Below are 24805 nucleotides of genomic sequence, written 5' to 3' on the forward strand. Positions count from 1 at the left end.
CCGGAAAGCTGAACTAATTTATGCAGGAAAAGTCAGCAACCGCCGAGCAGAGAAGTTCGTGACGAATCGAATTTACTGTAAGTTCGCTCATCTCTAGTCATTACATGTCTTAAAATAAATTACAATCACACAAAGCATGACAGTACAGTATACGGCACAGGTTCCCTAAGCTATACACTATACCACCTGCTACGCTAACACTCCGCTCCATGCAAGCAGATATGAACAGATATCAGAATCTATAAGCAGTCTGGCCCTTTAAGAGGATGCCTCCCGCTGTTTGGTGCCTGCAGCATCCCAATGGCCACCTTTTCATGGCTGATTTTCCTTGCTGCTGTAGAATACAGGATCAACCTGTTCAGATCAATAATTCATACCCGCAGGAGATCGGGGAGGAGGAACTCCGCTGTGCGTCTTAATGTGCGCTCTACATTATTAACGGCGGAGGAGTTCAGGGAGCGGAGGGAACACGGGAGGCTTATTTAGAGGATTGGATCAGGAGTACAAGGCTCGTTGGATGTTTAGTATTTTATGCAAGGGCTGGAAACTATGAAATCCCATCATGCTTTGCTGTTAGACTGGCAGGATTGGCCCATGGTGGCTAAACAGTGGAGACCCTATGGTGCGGAAAATCCATCAGTCCGGGGTTAAATTACAAACGTAGATGCTGGACTATTGGAATTTAGCTGGAACTGTAATTACGCGGTAGTCATTAAGGGGTTAATGACTCCAGGCGTGTTTCACAGTGCATGTGTCGCCCTATAGTGGGCGCTCTGCTGCGCTCCTGCTCTTATGGCTGGGTTAGGAGGATCCTCCGATCCCAGCCATTTAACCCTTTGGATCAAGAGTTACCACAGCATGTTCAGTGTCCCCCCCCCCCCTTTAACTAAGACGCCAGTATTCAAGGGGACACAATTGGGCGGTAGGGGGACCCCTGTGCAGTCGCCTAGAAAGACCCCAGAGCTGTGTGTTTGCTATCCCTGCTGTTAGGGCACAATAAGGGGACATCATATGCAGAATGTTTCTAGAATGCACTTTTTTATTTCCTCTTAAAGCAATGTTTCCCAAGCCGGGCGCCTCCTAAACTGTTGCAAAACTACAACTCCCAGCATGCCCGGACAGCCTTTGGCTGTCCGGGCATGCTGGGAGTTGTAGTTTTGCAACAGCGGGAGGCACCCTGGTTGGGAGACAGTCTTATAACAATATCAAATACATCAAATGTATGGTAAATTTTTATGCATAATGTGCAAAAAAATTAATAAAAATGAATTTAATAAAAAAATGTGGCTTAAAAACTTGCAAAAAAATAAATAAATAAAAACAATACTATTGAAAGAAAAGAAAAAACTTGCAAATAACAAATCTTTCTAATAATCTGACTCCAATTATGTTTCCGACATCTGTCAGCAAGCAAAAATTTGGAGCAAGGTGCAAAGGCATCATTCAAAGTGCAAAATGAAAAATTTTATAAAAATGTAATTGAAAAAAAAATTAAAATCCACAAAATAAAAATGAAATAAAAAGTAAAAAAAAAGACATTGTTTAGTATGAAAATATATATATTTTTTGTATGAACATTACATAAAGATATCTCAGATATCCAACAAAAAATATATATATATACATTTTTTATTTATTTATTTATTTATTATTTAAGTATTTATGTATGTATGTTTTTATTTATTAAGTAATTCATTAAATAATTTTATTTTTGCTACACAATTATTATTTTTTTTTTTTTGGGGGGAGGGGGGTTTGCAATAAACTCATATTTATTTAAGTACCGTATTTATTTATTGAATTAAGTAATTTAATAAACAAAATAATGTTAGCAACACAATTTGTCTTATGCAATAAACTCGTATATATCCTGTCAGCACAAAAAAAAAAGTAATAATCATAAAAAAAATTATAATAAAAAATAATAATTTTCTCCTACAGCCACATCAGTGGAAATGTATAGAAGTTATAATTGCTGAAATGCAGACATAGAAAAATAGACCTGGGTATTTATAGAGATTATCCGACACCATTAAAGGGGTACTCCGCTGGAAAACATTTTTTTTTTTTTTTTTTTTTTTTTTTAAACAGATTTGTAAATTACTTCTATTAAAAAATCTTAATCCTTCCAGTACTTATCAGCGGCTGTTATGATCCACAGGAAGCTCTTTTCTTTTTGAATTTCTTTTTTCTTTTCTTTGCTCTCTGCTGACACCTCTGTCCATTTTAGCAACTGTCCAGAGTAGGAGCAAATCCCCATAGCAAACCTCTCCTGCTCTTGACAGTTCCTAAAATGGACAGAGGTGTCAGCAGAGAGCACTGTGGTCAGACAGAAAGAAAATAATTTCCTCTGTAGTATTCAGCAGCTAATAAGTACTGGAAGATTAAGATTTTTTAATAGAAGTAATTTACAAATCTGTTTAACTTTCTGGCACCAGTTGATTTAAAAACAAATCTTTTCCAGTGGAGTACTTCTTTTAAGGGCGAAGCATGCCTGGTCATGAAGGGGTTAACCGGTTGTATTTGTTGCCCCCCCCCTCCACCAGAGTGTCCCTGAGGTGGATCCTGCCATGAACATGCACATGACCCAGACACACCAGCGGGCCAGCTCCGGCTCCTTCTCGTCCTCCCCGGCTCCGTACACCGCCCCAGCAGTACCTCCGGCAACCGTGGGTGGCCCGATCACTGCCAACTCCGAACAGGTACGCAGCAAGTGTTCATGGGTAATGGATATTCCTGGGTGGGAGTCTGCACCCATTTTCGGGGGGGGGGGGTCTTACCTGCTATCTTTACTTTGCAGATCGGCCGCCTGAGGAGCGAGCTTGACATCGTCCGTGGAAACACTAAGGTCATGTCCGAGATGCTGACGGAGATGACCCCTGGCCAGGAAGACGCTTCGGATCTCGAGCTACTGCAGGTAAGGGGGGCGCTGTTCCGCCATGTCATTTAAAGGGGTACTCCGATGGAAAACTTTTTTTTTTTTTTTTTTTTAAATCAACTGGTGCCAGAAAGTTAAACAGATTTGTAAATTACTTCTATTAAAAAATCTTAATCCTTCCAGTACTTATTAGCTGCTGAATACTACAGAGGAAATTCTTTTCTTTTTGGAATACAGTGCTCTCTGCTGAATCATGAGCACAGTGCTCTCTACTGACATCTCTGTCCATTTTAGGAACTGTCCAGAGCAGTATATGTTTGCTATGGGGATTTTCTCCTACTCTGGACAGTTCTTAAAATGGACAGAGATGTCAGCAGAGAGCACTGTGCTTGTGATGTCAGCAGAGAGCTTTGTGTTCCAAAAAGAAAATAATTTCCTCTGTAGTATTCAGTAGCTAATAAGTACTGGAAGGATTAAGATTTTTTTATAGAAGTCATTTACAAATCTGTTTAACTTTCTGGCACCAGTTGATTAAAAAAAAAAAAAAAAAGTTTTCCACCGGAGTACCCCTTTTAACCCCTTAAGGACGCAGGACGTAAATGTACGTCCTGGTGAGGTGGTACTTAACGCACCAGGACGTACATTTTCGTCCTAAGCATAACCGCGGGCATCGGAGCGATGCCCGTGTCATGCGTGGCTGATCCCGGCCGCTGATCGCAGCCAGGGACCCGCCGGCAATGGCCGACGCCCGCGATCTCGCGGGCGTCCGCCATTAACCCCTCAGGTGCCGGGATCAATACAGATCCCGGCATCTGCGGCAGTTCGCCATTTAAATGAACGATCGGATCGCCCGCAGCGCTGCGGGGATCCGATCATTCATAACGCCGCAGGGAGGTCCCCTTACCTTCCTGCTTCCGGCTCCCGGTGTCTCCTGCTCTGGTCTGTGATCGAGCAGACCAGAGCAGGAGATGACCGATAATACTGATCTGTTCTATGTCCTATACATAGAACAGATCAGTATTAGCAATCATGGTATTGCTATGAATAGTCCCCTATGGGGACTATTCAAGTGTAAAAAAAAAATGTTAAAAAATGTAAAAGTAAAAAAAAAGTGAAAAATCCCCTCCCCCAATAAAAAAGTAAAATGTCCGTTTTTTCCTATTTTACCCCCAAAAAGCGTAAAAAACATTTTTTATAGACATATTTGGTATCGCCGCGTGCGTAAATGTCCGAACTATTAAAATAAAATGTTAATGATCCCGTACGGTGAACGGCGTGAACGAAAAAAAATAAAAAAAAGTCCAAAATTCCTACTTTTTTAATACATTTTATTAGAAAAAAAAATTATAAAAAATGTATTAAAAGTTTTTTATATGCAAATGTAGTATCAAAAAAAGTACAGATCATGGCGCAAAAAATGAGCCCCCATACCGCCACTTATACGGAAAAATAAAAGTTAGAGGTCATCAAAATAAAGGGATTATAAACGTACTAATTTGGTTAAAAAGTTTGTGATTTTTTTTTTAAGCGCAACAATAATATAAAAGTATATAATAATGGGTATCATTTTAATCGTATTGACCCTCAGAATAAAGAACACACGTCATTTTTACCATAAATTGTACGGCGTGAAAACAAAACCTTCCAAAATTAGCAAAATTGCGTTTTTCGTTTTAATTTCCCCACAAAAATAGTGTTTTTTGGTTGCGCCATACATTTTATGATATAATGAGTGATGTCATTACAAAGGACAACTGGTCGCGCAAAAAACAAGCCCTCATACTAGTCTGTGGATGAAAATATAAAAGAGTTATGATTTTTAGAAGGCGAGGAGGAAAAAATGAAAACGTAAAAATTAAATTGTCTGAGTCCTTAAGGCCAAAATGGGCTGAGTCCTTAAGGGGTTAAGGAGGGGATCGGAAACTGACCGCCGGCTGTTTCGTTTTCTATAGGATCTGAACAGAACCTGCCGTGAGATGCAGCACAGGATTGTGGAGCTCATCTCCCGAGTGTCCAATGAGGAGGTGACCGAAGAGCTGCTCCATGTCAATGACGATCTGAACAATGTCTTCCTGCGATACGAAAGGTGGGGAAAGATGACTCCTCATTCTAATGCAGTGTTTCCCAACCAGTGTGCCTCCAGCTGTTGCAAAACTACAACTCCCAGCATGCCCGGACAGCCAACGGCTATCCGGGCATGCTGGGAGTTGTAGTTTTGCAACAGCTGGAGGCACATTTGTGGCAAAACTCTGCTAATGATACTACTTCTTCCATAGGTTTGAGCGTTACCGGTCAGGCCGCACCGCACAGAACACAAATGGGGTAAGACCGCACAGACCGGTTTTAGTTAAAGGAGTACTCCTCTGGAAAACAATTTATTTATTTATTTATTATTATTTATTTTTTTAAATCAACTGATGCCAGAAAGTTAAACAGATTTATGAAATTTCTTCTATTTAAAAATCTTAATCCTTCCAGTACTTATCAGCTACTATATGCTCCACAGGAAGTTGTGTAGTTCTTTCCAGTCTGACCACAGTGCTCTCTGCTGACACCTCTGTCCATGTCAGGAACAGTCCGGAGCAGGAGAGGTTTGCTATGGGGATTTGCTTGTACTGTGGACAGTTCCTGACATGGACAGAGATGTCAGCAGAGAGCATTGTGATCAGACTGAAAGGAAATTCAAAAAGAAAAGAACTTCCTCTGTAGTATACAGCAGCTGATAAGTACTGGAAGGATTAAGATTTTTATATAGAAATAATTTACAAATCTATTGATAAAAAAAAAAAAATATATATATATATATATATATATATATATATTCCAGTGGAGTACCCCTTTAAGTAGCTCCTCCGTCCTATCAGCCACTGACTGTATGTTTCCTGAATGGCGCAGGTGCTGAGTGACGTTACCGAGGATAACCTTATAGACCTTGGCCCCGGATCCCCGGCAGTCGTGAGTCCAATGGTGGGGAACACCGCTCCGGCGTCTCTGACAACCCAACTGGGCGGACTTGGTAAGTCTCGTGTGTGTTTGTTATAAAGTGAACAATTTGGTTGAAAAGTTCTATGCAATCAATATGGCTGCCATAGTGATCGCCTGAAAGAAATCCGGGAAAAAACAATCTTCCGAGTGGATTCCACCGAAAGAACGGACATGTTCATTCTTTGGGCGGAGTCTGGGGTCCATAATACGGAGTATGAATGGGCCCTTAGGGGGCGTATCACTGCATATTAAAGGGGTACTTTACCGGAAAACATCTTATCCCCTATCCTAGGGGATAAGGTGTCTGATTACAGGGGTCCCGCCGCTGGGTACCCCTGCGATCTCCTGGCCGGGAGCAGCGGCATCCGGAACACGGAAGCTTGGCGCTTCATTCATGTCTATGGGAGACGGCTAGTACATAGCAGTCACGCCTCCTCTCATAGACATGAATGGAGGGGGCGTGACGGCTGTGGTCTCCAGTCATGTGGTCGCAAGTTTGCTCCGTGGTCCGGATGACTGAGTTGCCGCAGTGGAGATCGCAGGGGGTCCCCAGCAGCGCCACCTCGCGATTAGACATCCAAAGGATAAGGGATAAGATTTTTTCCGGCGCAGTACCCCTTTAAAGTAGATTTACCGCTCAGTGGTGGTGGCAAAGCAGGGTAACCGCTGTAAGGGAACAGCAGTGTACTAAACATTTTCTGCAGGTATTCCTCACCGAAATCTGCTAAATTGCCTGGATTTCGTTGTGGATAGTGCAAAAAATAAAAAATACGTTTAAACCTCTGATAAAGCTGAAGTCTCATCCGCTTCACCGCTTGTAGATTCCATTCAAATAACTGGGCAAAAGAAAAACAAAGTACGCGCTACGTTTTTATGTAAGATTACGGATGCTGCCTGGGAACCTGATGGTCCCCGTTAAAGTCATTAAGGTTCTGGCGTCAATCTGCCATCTCTGCTTTTTGTTTTTCCGCCTCCTCGCGGTGTGTGAACAAAGCCTGACACTGTGGATCCTTAGCGTTTCAGCAGCAAAGTCTGCAACCCATCCGACACAGAAATTGACGCGCTGCAGATTTGATATCCGCTCCGCAGGTCAATTTCTGCAGTGATTTGGTGCAGATTTTTTTTTCTGGCCACCTGTGCATGAGATTTTATTTATTATTTTATTTTTATTTCATTTTTTAAATTTTTAAATCCTATCGATTTCGCTGCTGCTCTGAGGGTACGGTCCCGCGTACCGCTTACGCAGCGTATTTCACGCCGTGCAAAATCATCTGCTGCAGAGGGAAATACACTGCGTATTCTCAGATGATCATACACACAGGGCTAGCCGGCGGCAGCCCTGCATTTTTAGTGAAGCTTGGAGGCTGGACTGCCCGTCAGTCATGCCGCGCGCAGCTCCGCCTCCAATCTTCACTGAAAACGCAGGGCTGCCGGCAGCTAGCCCTATGTGTATGATCATCTGAGATAAGGATAGGGGATAAGTGTCTGATCGCGGGTGATCCGACCGCTGGGACCCCCACTATCTTCTGCCCAAAGACCCCCAGCTCTCCCCATGCACGGAGCGGGTGATAGAAAGCTGGTTGCTGGGGAGGTACCTGCGGTCTGACACTTATCCCCTATCGTTGGAGAAGTTGTTAAAGGGGTACTGCAGTGGATAACTTTATTTTTTTTATTTTTTTTTATTTTTTTATTTTTTAAATTAACTGGAGACAGAAATTTAAATGACTTCAATAAAAAAAAAAATGTAATCCTTCCAGTACTTTTTAGCAGCTGTATGCTACAGAGGAAATTCTTTTCTTTTAGAATTTCTTTTTTTTTTCTTGTCCACAGTGCTCTCTGCTGACACCTGATGCCCGTATCAGGAACTGTCCAGAGCAGGAGAAAATCCCCATAGCAAACCTACGCTGCTCTGGACAGTTCCTGACACGGACAGAGGCGTCAGCAGAGAGCACTGTGGACAAGACAAAAAAGAAATTCAAAAAGTAAAGAAATTCCTCTGTACCATACAGCCGCTAAAAAGTACTGAAAGGGTAAAGATTTTTTTTAATTGAAGTCATTTGCATATCTGTTTTTAACTTTCTGGAACCAGTTGATTAAAAAATAAATAAATAAATAAAAAGTTTTCCTCCGAAGTACCCCTTTAAGTACCAGAGTTCCCCTTTTAAGGCAGTGTTTCCTAACCTGTGTGCCTCCTGTTGTTGCAAAACTATAACTCCCAGCATGCCCGGACAGCCGAAGGCTGTCCGGGCATGCTGGGAGTTGTAGTTTTGCAACAACAGGAGGCACCCTGCTCTAAGACCTATATGGGCTCCTACGTATCCTTGTACTATGATCTCTTTCAGATGTTGGATCCAGTAGTGTCAGCGCCACGCTCAGCGCCCTCCCCACTACCAATCCCCGGGATGACTTTGATATGTTTGCACAGACAAGGAGCAGCTCCCTGGCCGATCAGAGGAAGGAGTGAGTATAAGATCCGTCCATCCCGGTTTACTTTGTGGTTAACTAGGGGTTAAGTTATTTATCACCAGGCTACTCCTTTAACCCCTTAAGGACCAAGCCCATTTCAATTTTATTTTTGCGTTTTCTTTTTTTCCTCCTCGCCTTCTAAAATCCGTAACTCTTTTATATTTCCATGTACAGACCCATATAAGGGCTTGTTTTTTGCGTGACCAATTGTACTTTGTAATGAAACCTCTCATCTTACCATAAAATGTACGTTGAACCCCCCCAAAAAAAAATTTTTAGGGAGGAAATGTAAATGAAAACCACAATTTTGCACATTTTGGAGGGGTTTGTTTTCGCACTGTACACTTTACGGTAAAAATGACATGTGGTCTTTATTCTGTGGGTCAATACGATTAAAATGATACCCATGGCTAGGTACTTTTTATATTTTTGTACCGCTTAAAAAAAATCTAAAAATTTTTGTACAAAATCAGTAATCTAAAATCGCCCTATTTTGACCACCTATAACTTTTTCATTTTTCCGTATATAGGGCGGTATGAGGGCTCATTTTTAGCGCCGTCATCCTGTACTTTTTATTGATACCACATTTGCATATATAAAACTTTTAAATCATTTTTTTATTATTTTTTTAATAAAATGGGACAAAAAAAGCAGCATTTTTGGACTTTTTTTTATTTTTTACGTTTACGCCATTCTCCGTACGGGATCATTAACAATATATTTTGATAGTTCGAACATTTACACACGCGGCGATACCAAATATGTTTATTAAAAAAAAAATGTTTACGCTTTTTTGGGGGTAAAATGGGAAAAACTGACTATTTTTATTGGGGGAGGCGATTTTTCACTTATTTTTTTACTTTTTTATTTTTAAATGTTTCAACTTTTTTTTTTACACTTTTTATGTCCCCATAGGGGACTATCTGTAACAATCATTTGATTGCTAATACTGTTCAGTGCTATGCATAGGACATAGCACCGATCAGTATTATCGGTCATCTTCTGCTCTGGTCTGCTCGATCGCAGACCAGAGCAGAAGACCCCGGGAGACGGCCGGAGCCATTACCGGCTAGCAGCCGGAACCTGCCGTGTATGACGCGAGCACTGTTCCGATGCTCGCGGTCATACACAGGACGTAAATGTACGTCCTGGTGCGTGAAGTACCGCCAAACCAGGACGTACATTTACATCCGTGGTCGTTAAGGAGTTAAAGCACAGGAAGGCGCACTCATCTACATAAATCCTGCGAGGCTGTGCACTGTCAGGGCATTTCTTTTCTAAATATAATAAGAATTTCAGAAGGTACGCACGCCCGGAAAGGTGTGTAGACTTACTTTTTTGTCTGATATTGTTTCTGCATTTTCACGCTTATGTGTCTCATACATGTCACTGATACGTTTCTGTCTGGCAGTGTGACCTATGAAGATCCCCAGGCTCTGGGAGGGCTGGCGACTGCTTTAGATGTCCGACAGCAGAACACTGGAGGGGTATGTAGCGCCATGTTAGGGCTCGGATCTGGTTAGAACATCAAAAGAGAAGAATAAAATGACAGTTTGCAGTTCCCCTCAGGAGCCAGTAGGTGGCGCCAGATGATTGCAGGGATCTGCTAGGATGCTTCCAGTCAGGTAGTTTTCCTTACGCGCAGATGCTGTTCCTGCAGCGCAGATCAATGCATCTGAACACGTCTCCCGGGCGGAGGCGTACATTGATCCATCAGGCCATACCGCTGCGAGCGGAGTATTGATAATAATTCTTTATAATCTGCCGGTTGTGCTGATCTCAGCTAGAGAGCGTATCTAGAACAATAAGCAGCTGATTGCTCCCGGTGATCAAAGAACAATGGATCATGTGCACAGACTACAGATTGCATTTCTTCATGTATATGGGGACGTTCTGTGTGTGAGATGAGAGGTATTCCTGGCTGAGGGGGCGGCCATTAGAGGAGCTGCTGGAATAGGTCAGTTCTGTTCATTTTGTGCCAGGCTGTAGGCCTGTGTTTTCCAACCAGGGTGCCTCCAGCTGTTGCAAAACCACAACTTCCAGCATGCCCGGACAGCCGTTGGCTGTCCGGGCATGCTGGGAGTTGTAGTTTTGCAACAGCTGGAGGCTTCCTGGTTGGAAAACACTGTTGTATGCAGAGATATTTCTCTTCCCTGGTACAGATGTGGAGGACATACTGAGGCCATTGGTAGTTTCAGAAGGGGCCACAAACTGCATATGGGAATTTTGTTCCATATGGCTGCATTAAAAGATGGGGAGATGGATGTGGGACGGACGGACGGATGTGGGACGGACGGACGGATGTGGGACGGACGGACGGACGGATGTGGGACGGACGGACGGATGTGGGACGGACGGACGGATGTGGGACGGACGGACGGACGGATGTGGGACGGACGGACGGACGGATGTGGGACGGATGTGGGACGGACGGATGTGGGACGGACGGACGGACGGATGTGGGACGGACTGACGGACGGACGGATGTGGGACGGACGGACGGATGTGGGACGGACGGACGGACCGACTGACGGACTAACGGACGGACGGATGTGGGACGGACTGACGGACGAACGGATGTGGGACGGACTGACGGACGGACGGATGTGGGACGGACTGACTGACGGACGGACGGATGTGGGACGGACGGATGTGGGACGGATGCGAGATGGACGGACGGATGGATGCAAGATGGATGTGGGAGAGAGAGACAGATCTGAGGGATGTGGGATGGATGGATGTGGGATGGATGGATGGATGGATGGATGGGAGACGGACGGATGGATGGGAGACGGACGGATGCGAGATGGACGGACGGATGGGAGACGGACGGACGGATGGATGCGAGACGGACGGATGGATGCAAGACGGACGGATGGATGCGAGACGGACGGATGGATGCGAGACGGACGGATGGATGCGAGACGGACGGATGGACGGACGGATGGATGGGAGACGGACGGATGCGAGACAGACTGACGGATGGATGCGAGAAGGACGGATGGATGCAAGATGGATGTGGGAGAGAGACAGATCTGAGAGCTATGAGATAGATATAGTTGGCTTGATTTATAGATAGAATATACTGTTATATAGAGTGTCAGTAGTTGACGTTTCTCCCCCAGTTGAGGCTTTGCCCCCCCATTATGGACCACCCATCAGGCCTCATCACGCTGTCATGGTATATAATCTCTTTCTGTTTTTCTGCCGCCATTCTTCTCTTAATGCTGTGAAATGTTTGGGTTTTGATCATCCAGAGGAGAGGTAGAGCTGGAGGCCCAGCCATGGAGCCCATAGACAAGTGGCTCATAACTCAAGGAATGGTGAGCAGTGCGTCAGCAGATAGACCGCCATCCCCCATAACACCTGACGTGTGTGGCCCCTCCCCCCGCCCATGACTTCTTAACCAAGCAGAGGCCACGAGCAGCCGGATATCTGCGTCACCTGCAGCAACCAAACACTGGTTAGGAACACTGAAAAAAAACCTATAAAATAATTACCTGCGTTATGGTGTCTGCACATCTACCAGCAGGTAAGTGGATTTATCATAGACATCACTGTATCCAGTGGCTCCATGGAATCTCTAGAGCAGTGGTCTTCAACCTGCGGACCTCCAGATGTTGCAAAACTACAACTCCCAGCATGCCCGGACAGCCAACGGCTGTCCGGGCATGCTGGGAGTTGTAATTTTGCAACAATCTTCGCCCTATCGGTTGTTGGGTACCTTCAGTTGGTGCACATTAAATAGATGGGGCCCATAGAAAGTCCTGAAGTAGGCTGAAACTGGCTGTCCGGGCATGCTGGGAGTTGTAGTTTTGCAACATCTGGAGGTCCGCAGGTTGAAGACCACTGCTCTATAGTATGTTGATGGATATGAGGTGGCATGGTGGTTGCAGTGTAGAACGCTTGTAGATATCCGGTTGTTCCCCAATCTCTCTGCTCTCCTCATCCTCATCTGTGTCCGGACTCCTGGGATAAACACAAGTTTTGAATTAAAAATATCAATCAGATATCTGCTCTGCATCTAAAATACATTTTTTGCCTGCAGACCTGTGTCTCCATGGTAACAGACTACAAACGTAGTCTGATCCTGCAGTTATTGGTACGCTCAAGTTCAGGGCATATTTGTCAAAACTGAATTGGTGGACATAGTTGCACCCATTAAATGTTTCTCCATTTAGGGGCCATAAAAGGTGAACCCTACCCTTGAAGCCTGTTTCTTAGGAGTAAGTATTGCAAATATGGGGGATTATGGGAGGGAAAGAAGGGAATCCTGGAGTAGAGGAACCTATAAGGACCTCACAGTGATGGGCCGCAAGCAAAGAGATCCTGAAGTAAATGAGCCTGTATGGGCCACACGGTGAATGGGGTGACCTAGAGGGAAGAAGTATTTATGGGGTTGTAGGAGGAGAGATAACTGTAGGGGGCAGTAAGAGAGAGGGGCGTATAAGGGCATCCTGGTATAGAAGAGTTTACAAAGGGACTTACAGAGGGACCCATGAGGGAGGAACATGAGGGAGGGACATATGGGGAGTTCTCAGCATGAGGGACATATGGGGAGTCCTCAGCAGGAGGGACATATGGGGAGTCCTCAGCAGGAGGGACATATGGGGAGTCCTCAGCAGGAGGGACATATGGGGAGTCCTCAGCAGGAGGGACATATGGGGAGTCCTCAGCAGGAGGGACATATGGGGAGTCCTCAGCAGGAGGGACATATGGGGAGTTCTCAGCAGGGGGGACATATGGGGAGTTCTCAGCAGGGGGGACATATGGGGAGTTCTCAGCAGGAGGGACATATGGGGAGTCCTCAGCAGGAGGGACATATGGGGAGTCCTCAGCAGGAGGGACATATGGGGAGTCCTCAGCAGGAGGGACATATGGGGAGTTCTCAGCAAGGGGGACATATGGGGAGTTCTCAGCAGGAGGGACATATGGGGAGTCCTCAGCAGGAGGGACATATGGGGAGTTCTCAGCAAGGGGGACATATGGGGAGTTCTCAGCAGGGGGGACATATGGGGAGTTCTCAGCAGGGGGGACATATGGGGAGTCCTCAGCAGGAGGGACATATGGGGAGTCCTCAGCAGGAGGGACATATGGGGAGTCCTCAGCAGGAGGGACATATGGGGAGTCCTCAGCAGGAGGGACATATGGGGAGTCCTCAGCAGGAGGGACATATGGGGAGTTCTCAGCAGGAGGGACATATGGGGAGTTCTCAGCAGGAGGGACATATGGGGAGTCCTCAGCAGGAGGGACATATGGGGAGTTCTCAGCAGGAGGGACATATGGGGAGTTCTCAGCAGGGGGGACATATGGGGAGTTCTCAGCAGGGGGGACATATGGGGAGTTCTCAGCAGGGGGGACATATGGGGAGTTCTCAGCAGGGGGGACATATGGGGAGTTCTCAGCAGGGGGGACATATGGGGAGTTCTTAGCAGGGGGGACATATGGGGAGTTCTCAGCAGGAGGGACATATGGGGAGTTCTCAGCAGGAGGGACATATGGGGAGTTCTCAGCAGGAGGGACATATGGGGAGTTCTTAGCAGGGGGGACATATGGGGAGTTCTCAGCAGGAGGGACATATGGGGAGTTCTCAGCAGGGGGGACATATGGGGAGTTCTCAGCAGGAGGGACATATGGGGAGTTCTTAGCAGGGGGGACATATGGGGAGTTCTCAGCAGGGGGGACATATGGGGAGTTCTCAGCAGGAGGGACATATGGGGAGTTCTCAGCAGGAGGGACATATGGGGAGTTCTTAGCAGGAGGGACATATGGGGAGTTCTTAGCAGGAGGGACATATGGGGAGTTCTTAGCAGGAGGGACATATGGGGAGTTCTTAGCAGGAGGGACATATGGGGAGTTCTTAGCAGGAGGGACATATGGGGAGTTCTTAGCAGGGGGGACATATGGGGAGTTCTTAGCAGGGGGGACATATGGGGAGTTCTTAGCAGGGGGGACATATGGGGAGTTCTCAGCAAGGGGGACATATGGGGAGTTCTCAGCAGGGGGGACATATGGGGAGTTCTCAGCAGGTTGGACATATGGGGAGTCCTCAGCAGGAGGGACATATGGGGAGTTCTCAGCAGGAGGGACATATGGGGAGTTCTCAGCAGGAGGGACATATGGGGAGTTCTCAGCAGGAGGGACATATGGGGAGTCCTCAGCAGGAGGGACATATGGGGAGTCCTCAGCAGGAGGGACATATGGGGAGTCCTCAGCAGGAGGGACATATGGGGAGTTCTTAGCAGGGGGGACATATGGGGAGTTCTCAGCAGGGGGGACATATGGGGAGTTCTCAGCAGGGGGGACATATGGGGAGTTCTCAGCAGGGGGGACATATGGGGAGTTCTCAGCAGGGGGGACATATGGGGAGTTCTCAGCAGGAGGGACATATGGGGAGTTCTCAGCAGGGGGGACATATGGGGAGTTCTCAGCAGGGGGGACATATGGGGAGTCCTCAGCAGGGGGGACATATGGGGAGTTCTCAGCAGGAGGGACATATGGGGAGTTCTCAGCAGGGGGGACATATGGGGAGTTCTTAGCAGGGGGGACATATGGGGAGTTCTTAGCAGGAGGGACATATGGGGAGTTCTCAGCAGGAGGGACATATGGGGAGTTCTTACCAGGAGGGACATATGGGGAGTTCTCAGCAGGGGGGACACATGGGGAGTTCTCAGCAGGAGGGACATATGGGGAGTTCTCAGCAGGAGGGACATATGGGGAGTTCTCAGCAGGAGGGACATATGGGGAGTTCTCAGCAGGGGGGACATATGGGGAGTTCTCAGCAGGAGGGACATATGGGGAGTTCTCAGCAGGAGGGACATATGGGGAGTTCTTAGCAGGAGGGACATATGGGGAGTTCTTAGCAGGGGGGACATATGGGGAGTTCTCAGCAGGAGGGACATATGGGGAGTTCTCAGCAGGAGGGACATATGGGGAGTTCTCAGCAGGAGGGACATATGGGGAGTTCTTAGCAGGAGGGACATATGGGGAGTTCTTAGCAGGGGGGACATATGGGGAGTTCTCAGCAGGAGGGACATATGGGGAGTTCTCAGCAGGAGGGACATATGGGGAGTTCTCAGCAGGGGGGACATATGGGGAGTTCTCAGCAGGAGGGACATATGGGGAGTCCTCAGCAGGGGGGACATATGGGGAGTCCTCAGCAGGAGGGACATATGGGGAGTTCTCAGCAGGAGGGGCATATGGGGAGTCCTCAGCAGGAGGGACATATGAACAGATTTTGGAGGAGACTTAAAGGGACTCGCGGTGATGTGTCGTGAATGGGCCTAGAGGGAAAGAGACCTATGAGAGGTATTGGGATGGGATCGTGGAGTAAGTGAACTTGTATGGGCCACACAGTGAACGGAAGGAGCCTAGAGGGAAGATGGAGGATCGTATGAAGGGACCCTGGTGTAGAGGAGCTTACAAAGGGCTTCACAGAGGGGAACATTGAGGAAAGAAACCGGAGGTGTTCTAGGAGGGGAGAAACATATGGCGAGTTCTTATCTGAAGACCCGTGAAGGGATCCTGGAGTAGAGGAGCCTAGAAGGTCCTCAGGGACGGGTTGTGAGGGGGAGGGGGCCTAAAGGGAAAGAAATGTGGGGTTCCGGGAGGAAGGTACATATGGGGATTTCTTAGTGGGACTGGGAGTAGAGGAGAGGGGGGGGGGGGGAGGGGGCGACCCAGAGGACAATGCATATGAGGGGTTCTGAGAGGGGAGGAACATATGCAGAGTACTTAGCTGAAGGGATCCTGGAGTAGAGGAGCCTAGAAGGGCCTGACAGTGATTGGTCATGGGGGTTTGGTGGGGGGGTTCAGAAGACAATGCATATGAGGGGTTCTGGGAGGGAAAGAACATATTATGAGGTCTCAGCTAAGGACACGTGAAGGGATCCTGGAGTTGAGGAGCCTAGAAGGTCCTCAGGGATGGGTCATGATGGGGAGCGGGGCCAAAAGGGAAAGAAAAGTGGGGGTCCTGAGAGGGAGGAACATATAGGGATTTCTTAGTGGGACTGGTATATGAGAGGATCCTGGTGTAGGGGAGCCTAGAAGGGCCTGACAGTGATGGGTGGTGGAGGGGCCTAGAGGAGAGACCCACATGAGGTGTTCTGGGAGGGGAAGAACATATAGGGAGTTTTTATGTGAAGACCCGTGAAGGGATCCTGGAGTAGAGGAGTATAGAAGGGCCTCACAGTGATGGGTCGTGAGGGAGGGGGGCCTAAAGAGAAAGAAACGTGGGGGTCCCGAGTGGAAGGAACATATAGGGATTTCTTAGTGTGACTGGTATGAGAGGATCCTGGTGTAGAGAAGCCTAGAAGGGCCTCACAGTGATTGGTCATGGGAGTTGGGGGAGGCAGAGGACAAAGCATATGTTCCTCCCCTCCCAGAACCCCTCATAAGCAAAGTACTTACCTGAAGGGATCCTGGAGTAGAGGAGCCTAGAAGGGCCTCACAGTGATGGGTGGTGGAGGGGCCTAGAGGAGCGACTCATTTTAGGGGTTCGGGGATAGAAGGAACGTATGAGGTGGGGCCTTTTTATTTATTTTTTTATTTTTTTCCCCCCATTTTTTGTACCGCCCAATATAACTAAGGTGAGCGTGCTGCTCACCCTTCTCACCTATGTAGGAATCTCCATCTTTCCCATACGCCCGGGGCCACACTGCTTATCGTAGGAAGCAATGCCGGGGCTGATTACCTCCAGCATTTGTCATGAACGAGTCCAAATTCCTCTCTGACAGGATCTGTGTGTACACAGAGGAAAGATGATTCCTGACTAAAGTCCCCGACACGTGTGAGGGTCACCCGTTCTGGTCCTCATGGCAGCCTCACACACCTCAGGGTGGTGCCTCATACAAAGATATGCAGATATAGGCTGTCGGCGCATGCTGGGAGTTGTAGTCTTTTGCCACAGCTTGTCACTTAGCTACTGCTGGTGACAACTCCAAAGCTTCTTGTACTTGCGTGACCAACATGATCACTCCCTTGTTTGCAGAAATAAAAGCAAGATGGCCGCTAGCCCCCCCGATGCAAAAGGGGAAGAGAGGGTTTAGTTAATAGGGGTTGGTAAAAAAAAATCCACACAATTTGATTACCGCAAACTTGTGCTTATACGAGGAGCGGATACGCCGTCTATAATGCTGTCACTGTCATCGCTAATATATTTAACCCTATTTATCCTTCATGTTTGTGTATGCCCAGTGTGCAAAACAACATTTACTTTATATAAAGCCATCTTTCTGAACCAGTGTGCCTCCAGCTGTGGCAAAACTACAACTCCCAGCATGCCCGGACAGCCTTCGGCTGTCCGGGCATGCTGGGAGTTGTAGTTTTGCAACAGCTGGAGGTCCAGTTTGGAGACCACTGACCTATTCACACATGGGCTGCATTGTGGTAGATGTAAAGGGATTGGTTGCTATGGGCAACAGCAAATTCAAGATGGTTTCCAGTTTTATGTGACTAAAAATAAAAAATAAATTAGTAGGCATGCTGGGAGTTGTAGTTTTGCAACAGCTGGAGGCGTCCTGGTTCAGAAACACTGGTATAAAGCCTAGAATATACTTTGGGTTTCCATTGACTGACAGCAATGAAAAATTGATAACCTACGTGGACGCCAAGCACTTGGCCCCCGAAAATATTAAGATATTTACATTCGCTGACAGCAAACGGGAATCTTAAAAATGGCGGGGAGGTGAAACACAAAGGGGGGGGGGAGATATAGCAAGCTGTCTTAGGCCCTGTTCACATATCGGGAATTCTGACAATAATTTCCACAAGGAAAGCCCTCCAGGATTGGCGCTTAAAGGGGTTATCCTGGAAAAACGTGTGTGTGTGTGTGTGTATGTGTGTGTGTGTGTGTGTGTGTATGTATATATATATATATATATATATATATATATATATATATATATATATATTTTTTTTTTTTTTTTTTTTCAACTGGCTCCAGAAAGTTAGACAGATTTGTAAATTACTTCTATTAAAAAATCTTAATCCTTTCAGTACTTATGAGCTGCTGAAGTTGAGTTGTTCTTTTCTGTCTAAGTACTCTCTGATGACACTTGTCTTGGGAACTGTCCAGAGTAGCAGCACATCCCCATAGCAAACCTCTTCTACTCTGTGCAGTTCCCGAGACAAGCAGAGATGTCAGCAGAGAGCACTGTTGCCAGACAGAAAACAACAACTCAACTTCAGCAGCTGATAATTATTGAAAGGATTAAGATTTTTTTAATAGAAGTAATTTACAAATCTGTTTAACTTTCTGGAGCCAGTTGATATAAAAAAAATAAAATAAAAAAAAAAGTTCCTGGAATACCCCTTTAATGTCTCTGAATTTCCGTAGGGTGAACAGTCCCTTATAGCAAGATTCTCTTTTGTTGCCCATAGCAACCAGTCACAGCTCTGCTTTCAGTTCTCGTATTGCTCTGGTAAAAAGGCGGTGAAAAAGCCGCAGTGTGTGAACACAGCCCTTACATGGGCAAATGAGTGTCCCTCAGGCTGTGTTAACATGTTGCGGCCTATTAGCGATACCGCAACTAATTACCGTGTGCGTGTTTGCCACAAGTGAGCAAAAATGCCGCAAAATTACTTGTTTTACCGCAGATCATGGTAAAAATTTCATTTTTACAGCGCTTTTGGTCATTTGCGGTGAAACGCAACAAATGCGTACGCGCTACGTTGTCGTGGTACCGGAACGTGTCAAAACAGCTGTGTAAAAGGACCTGAAGAGGATTTGATCCATTGGTTGCCGGTAGCAACCAATCGGGGTACAGCTTTCCTTTCTTATGGTGCTCTTGGAAAACGAAAGCTGCCCTGTGATTGGTTGCTATGGACAGTGGAGATTTTTCTTACCCATAGCAACCAAGCACAGCTTAAGAAATGAAAGTCACTCTGGTTGCTATGGGCAACAGTTTTTCTTGTAGGTAAATTTTATAAATCTCCTCCCAAATTCAATTAAATAAATCTCCACCAAATTATTTTACCAATTTTTTTTTATTTTTAGTCACATAAAACTGGAAACCATCTTGAATTTGCTGTTGCCCATAGTAACCAATCACTTTACATCTACCACAATGCAGCCCATGTGTGAATAGGTCAGTGGTCTCCAAACTGGACCTTCAGCTGTTGAAAAACTACAACTCCCAGCATGCCCGGACAGCCAACGGCTGTCCGGGCATGCTGGGAGTTGTAGTTTTGCAACAACTGGAAGTCCACAGTGTGGAGACCACTGGAATAGGTGGTGGGTGTCAAGGTTTTATTAATAAAATTGTGGCCGCCATTGTTATATTTTAATCCGATATTCCCCATTTATTATAAATGTCAATACAGCGATACTCTGCATTAAAGGGGTACTCCGGTAGAATTTTTTATGAACTGGTGCCATAAAGTTACAGATTTGTAAGTTACTTCTATAAAACAAAAAATCTTTACCCTTCTAGTACTTATTAGCAGCTGTATGCTACAGAGGAAATTCTATTCTTTTTGAATTTCTTTTTTGTCTTGTCCACAGTGCTCTCTGCTGACACCTCTGTCCATATCAGGAACTGTCCAGAGTAGGAGAAAATCCCCATTGCAAACCTATGCTACTCTGGACAGTTCCTGACACGGACAGAGGTGTCAGCAGTGGACACTGTGGACAAGACAAAAAAATAAATTCTAAAAGAATAGAATCTCCTCTGTAGCATACAGCTGCTAATAAGTACTGGAAGGTTAAGATTTTTTTTAATAGAAGTAATTTACAAATCTGTTTAATTTTCTGGCACCAGTTGATTTAACAAAAAAAAAAAAGTTTTCCACTAGAGTACCCCTTTAGGGTATGTTCACACTACAGCGAACGGAATTCAGCGAGCGGAGATTCAGACTGGCAGGCGGCGGAGGACGGACCGCGTGGCACTGCGCCGTCACCATTGACGGCTATGCAATGCTTGCGGACTTCCGCGCAAAGAATGGACATGTTCTTTCTTTGCGCGGAACAATTTCAGCGGCGGAATTGTCCGCCTCTGAAATTCCGCAGTGTGAACGGGTCTCACGGAAACCCATTGACACTGATGTTTATGTTCACAGCACGTAATTCCGTTTGCGGAATTACGTAGTGTGAACATACCCTTAAAGAGGAGGCTGCACTTTTCCGAAGAAACAGCGCCACTCTAGGCTACCCCTAGTATTGCACTTCAGCCATGTTTATATGAATGAACCGGTTTAATACACTGGGTTCACGGAAGCGCGCAGTTGTGGACTCGTCCTGGTCAGAAGACCCTCTGCCCGCTCCGCTAGGGGCCTGACTAATGTGAGATCTGACTGGTCACCAGGAGAGTTTGCTAATCCTAACACGGACACACAGCTATGTCACCACCGCTCCACCCCGCTGCTTAGTCACCTGACCACGTGTTCCCAGCCCTGGCGTTCACTTCACCCTCCATGTTAATTCACCTCCTCTTTTGTGTTACTACTTCATCTCCAGCACATTTATCTTTTTATGTTGTCATATTATGCTTTTATTTTTTCGTTTTTGTTTTTTCTGTTTTCTTTTATCCGTTTTTATTTATTTTATTTTGCTTCATTTCTCCCCCCACCTCGCCTGTTTTTGCCATCCCACCACGCCTCATGCTTCTGGATGTATTTTGGCTGCACGTGCTTGCCGTAGATTCCCGTGGCTCAGGCCTCAGACATGGATGACCTAGAGGAGTGGCTCGGGACGGACGTGGTGAGATGTTCTTCTACTCTTCACTCAGGGTTACTGCTATCCCTTCTATTGTGTTCCTGTATGAATTAAGATGGCCGCCATTACTGTACACCGAGAGGGTGACGTCCAACCTGCAGCCATGACGTTCTGGAAACCATGCTTGGGGACCACCCCTCCGTGAGCTTTAATGGTGGCACCCAGCGTATGGCTGAAGCTACATGGTGATTTGGCCATTTTAGGGGGTCGCTCGCCCAAAAATTCGCTGTTACCCTGTGTGGGTCATGCTTCATGGCACCAAATCGGGTCACATTGCTGCAACCCAAAAGAGACTACGGCCCTACAGTCTCAAGAAATTCAGGATGCCGCGACTCGGTACAGCCTCTTGGGGTCGCAGTGCAACCGCATTTACCTACATATGCAGCACGATTCACACAGTGCGGGTCCCTATTATGGCCAAAATTGCTATTTAGCCACAGCCAAAAAAGTGGAGACTTTTTTGTGTTGCACAAATGTATGAGACAGAACATGTGATGGGGAAGGATTATCAAAGCCAAAATGGATCTTCTGGTCCGGTATGTGGTGGTCACCGGTGGTGGAGCTGGGCTGTCCTCTCTCTAGTCATCTTGGTTGGTTCTTCCATTAGGGTTTTTATTGTGGAATAATGTCATATTTCTTTTTACAGAAGGGGGATGAGCTGGAGGAAGGAGTGACCAGTGAAGGTAAATGTCCTGTGTGGCTTTATGTACGTGATGTCCATAGAACAGCTTATATCTGCTCAGTGCAGTGTGACGGGAGGGGAGGCTGGCGTGACGGGAGGGGAGGCTGGCGTGACGGGAGGGGAGGCTGGCGTGACGGGAGGGGAGGCTGGCGTGACGGGAGGGGAGGCCGGTGCGGTGTGAGGGGAGGCTGATGCTGTGTGACGGGATGAGAGGGACGGAGGCCGACATGGTGTGACGGGAAGTAGAGGTGAAGACGACGCAGTGTGATGGGAGGTTGATGCAGTGTGACAGGAGGCTGGGGCAGTGTGATGGGTAGAGATAGGAGGCTGGCGTAGTGTGATGGGAAGAGACAGGAGGCTGGCGTAGTGTGATGGGAAGAGACAGGAGGCTGGGGCAGTGTGATGGGAAGAGACAGGAGGCTGGGGCAGTGTGATGGGAAGAGACAGGAGGCTGGGGCAGTGTGATGGGAAGAGACAGGAGGCTGGGGCAGTGTGATGGGAAGAGACAGGAGGCTGGCGCAGTGTGATGGGAAGAGACAGGAGGCTGGGGCAGTGTGATGGGAAGAGACAGGAGGCTGGCGTAGTGTGATGGGAAGAGACAGGAGGCTGGGGCAGTGTGATGGGAAGAGACAGGAGGCTGGGGCAGTGTGATGGGAAGAGACAGGAGGCTGGGGCAGTGTGATGGGAAGAGACAGGAGGCTGGCGCAGTGTGATGGGAAGAGACAGGAGGCTGGCGCAGTGTGATGGGAAGAGACAGGAGGCTGGGGCAGTGTGATGGGAAGAGACAGGAGGCTGGGGCAGTGTGATGGGAAGAGACAGGAGGCTGGCATAGTGTGATGGGAAGAGACAGGAGGCTGGCGCAGTGTGATGGGAAGAGACAGGAGGCTGGCGCAGTGTGATGGGAAGAGACAGGAGGCTGGCATAGTGTGATGGGAAGAGACAGGAGGCTGGCGTAGTGTGATGGGTAGAGATAGGAGGCTGGCGTAGTGTGATGGGAAGAGACAGGAGGCTGGCGTAGTGTGATGGGTAGAGATAGGAGGCTGGCGTAGTGTGATGGGAAGAGACAGGAGGCTGGCGTAGTGTGATGGGAAGAGACAGGAGGCTGGGGCAGTGTGATGGGAAGAGACAGGAGGCTGGGGCAGTGTGATGGGAAGAGACAGGAGGCTGGGGCAGTGTGATGGGAAGAGACAGGAGGCTGGCATAGTGTGATGGGAAGAGACAGGAGGCTGGCGTAGTGTGATGGGTAGAGATAGGAGGCTGGCGTAGTGTGATGGGAAGAGACAGGAGGCTGGCGCAGTGTGATGGGAAGAGACAGGAGGCTGGCATAGTGTGATGGGAAGAGACAGGAGGCTGGCGTAGTGTGATGGGTAGAGATAGGAGGCTGGCGTAGTGTGATGGGAAGAGACAGGAGGCTGGCGTAGTGTGATGGGTAGAGATAGGAGGCTGGCGTAGTGTGATGGGAAGAGACAGGAGGCTGGCGTAGTGTGATGGGAAGAGACAGGAGGCTGGGGCAGTGTGATGGGAAGAGACAGGAGGCTGGGGCAGTGTGATGGGAAGAGACAGGAGGCTGGGGCAGTGTGATGGGAAGAGACAGGAGGCTGGGGCAGTGTGATGGGAAGAGACAGGAGGCTGGCGCAGTGTGATGGGAAGAGACAGGAGGCTGGGGCAGTGTGATGGGAAGAGACAGGAGGCTGGCGTAGTGTGATGGGAAGAGACAGGAGGCTGGGGCAGTGTGATGGGAAGAGACAGGAGGCTGGGGCAGTGTGATGGGAAGAGACAGGAGGCTGGGGCAGTGTGATGGGAAGAGACAGGAGGCTGGGGCAGTGTGATGGGAAGAGACAGGAGGCTGGCGCAGTGTGATGGGAAGAGACGGGAGGCTGGGGCAGTGTGATGGGAAGAGACAGGAGGCTGGGGCAGTGTGATGGGAAGAGACAGGAGGCTGGGGCAGTGTGATGGGAAGAGACAGGAGGCTGGGGCAGTGTGATGGGAAGAGACAGGAGGCTGGGGCAGTGTGATGGGAAGAGACGGGAGGCTGGGGCAGTGTGATGGGAAGAGACGGGAGGCTGGGGCAGTGTGATGGGAAGAGACGGGAGGCTGGGGCAGTGTGATGGGAAGAGACGGGAGGCTGGCGCAGTGTGATGGGAAGAGACGGGAGGCTGGCGCAGTGTGATGGGAAGAGACGGGAGGCTGGCGCAGTGTGATGGGAAGAGACGGGAGGCTGGCGCAGTGTGATGGGAAGAGACAGGAGGCTGGCGCAGTGTGATGGGAAGAGACAGGAGGCTGGCGCAGTGTGATGGGAAGAGACAGGAGGCTGGAGCCATGTCATGGGAAGAGACAGGAGGCTGGCGCAGTGTGATGAGTCTTCATCGTCCAATCTTTCTTTTTTTGCAGAATTTGACAAGTTCCTGGAAGAACGAGCCAAAGCTGTAGACATTCTCCCAGACCTCCCGTCTCCCCCCTCTACAGAGCCCTCCCTGACAGTGAACCCCGCCAACCGGAAGAAGCAGGAGCGAGTTGACGACACCCTGTTTGCTTTGTAAATAACATCTCTGTATAGCTCCGCCGCCCTCCTGACGCACACAGGCCCCTCATACCCTATACTACATACATCATTTATGTAAAACGCACAGGGCAGACATTTTGTGAACCGCAGCTGTGACCCCTAGATAAACGGAACCTAGCGATGTCCTTGGTTACCAGTGCTGGTGGTTCACAAAATGGCCGCCTCACCGTGTTATACATCTGCCTGAGCAGAGGAATGGCCGACCTGGATCATATTGTAAAGTCACAGTCTAATTATTGGCCTGTACCAATAGCCAAGGGACAGGAGGGCATTTAGGCGCCTAACCTGGTACATAGTATTCTGCGGTATTGTTCTTCTAGGTGGCGCTCTTACACATTCCTTCACTCCCTTGTAAATGGACCCTTCCCCTGGTAATCGCAATAGCACTGCATGTCTCATCTCTCCGAAAACTCTTTTGTTTTCTGTTCATATATATATATATATATATATATATATATAAATTATATATAGACGTGTATATAAATATAGAGAGGGGGGCGAGAGTGAGAAAATAACGT

The 24805-nt window shown here is 47.6% G+C and overlaps 1 protein-coding gene across 7 annotated transcripts in view; it reads left to right on the forward strand.

Annotated features, from left to right (window-relative positions):
• The window catches only part of TOM1L2 (target of myb1 like 2 membrane trafficking protein), a 44169-nt gene that overhangs the window by 18573 nt on the left and 791 nt on the right, over window positions 1-24805 (forward strand). For 4 of the 7 annotated variants that reach the window (XM_056533997.1, XM_056533996.1, XM_056533998.1 and 1 more), the window contains 10 exons: window positions 2547-2702; window positions 2801-2917; window positions 4831-4964; window positions 5155-5200; window positions 5774-5894; window positions 8206-8323; window positions 9742-9817; window positions 20968-21027; window positions 21689-21725; window positions 24116-24805. The exon at window positions 24116-24805 is cut by the window's right edge. In XM_056533997.1, coding sequence (XP_056389972.1) covers window positions 2547-2702; window positions 2801-2917; window positions 4831-4964; window positions 5155-5200; window positions 5774-5894; window positions 8206-8323; window positions 9742-9817; window positions 20968-21027; window positions 21689-21725; window positions 24116-24264 — 1014 coding nt within the window. In that variant the 3' untranslated portion in view covers window positions 24265-24805. Of the gene's footprint in view, window positions 1-2546; window positions 2703-2800; window positions 2918-4830; window positions 4965-5154; window positions 5201-5773; window positions 5895-8205; window positions 8324-9741; window positions 9818-11587; window positions 11654-20967; window positions 21028-21688; window positions 21726-24115 lie in introns of all 7 variants that reach the window. The other 3 variants (XM_056534001.1, XM_056534000.1, XM_056534002.1) reach the window with 2 other exon arrangements.

The sequence above is a fragment of the Hyla sarda genome, chromosome 8, assembly GCF_029499605.1.
Source record: "Hyla sarda isolate aHylSar1 chromosome 8, aHylSar1.hap1, whole genome shotgun sequence".
NCBI classification, from domain to species: Eukaryota; Metazoa; Chordata; class Amphibia; order Anura; family Hylidae; genus Hyla; species Hyla sarda.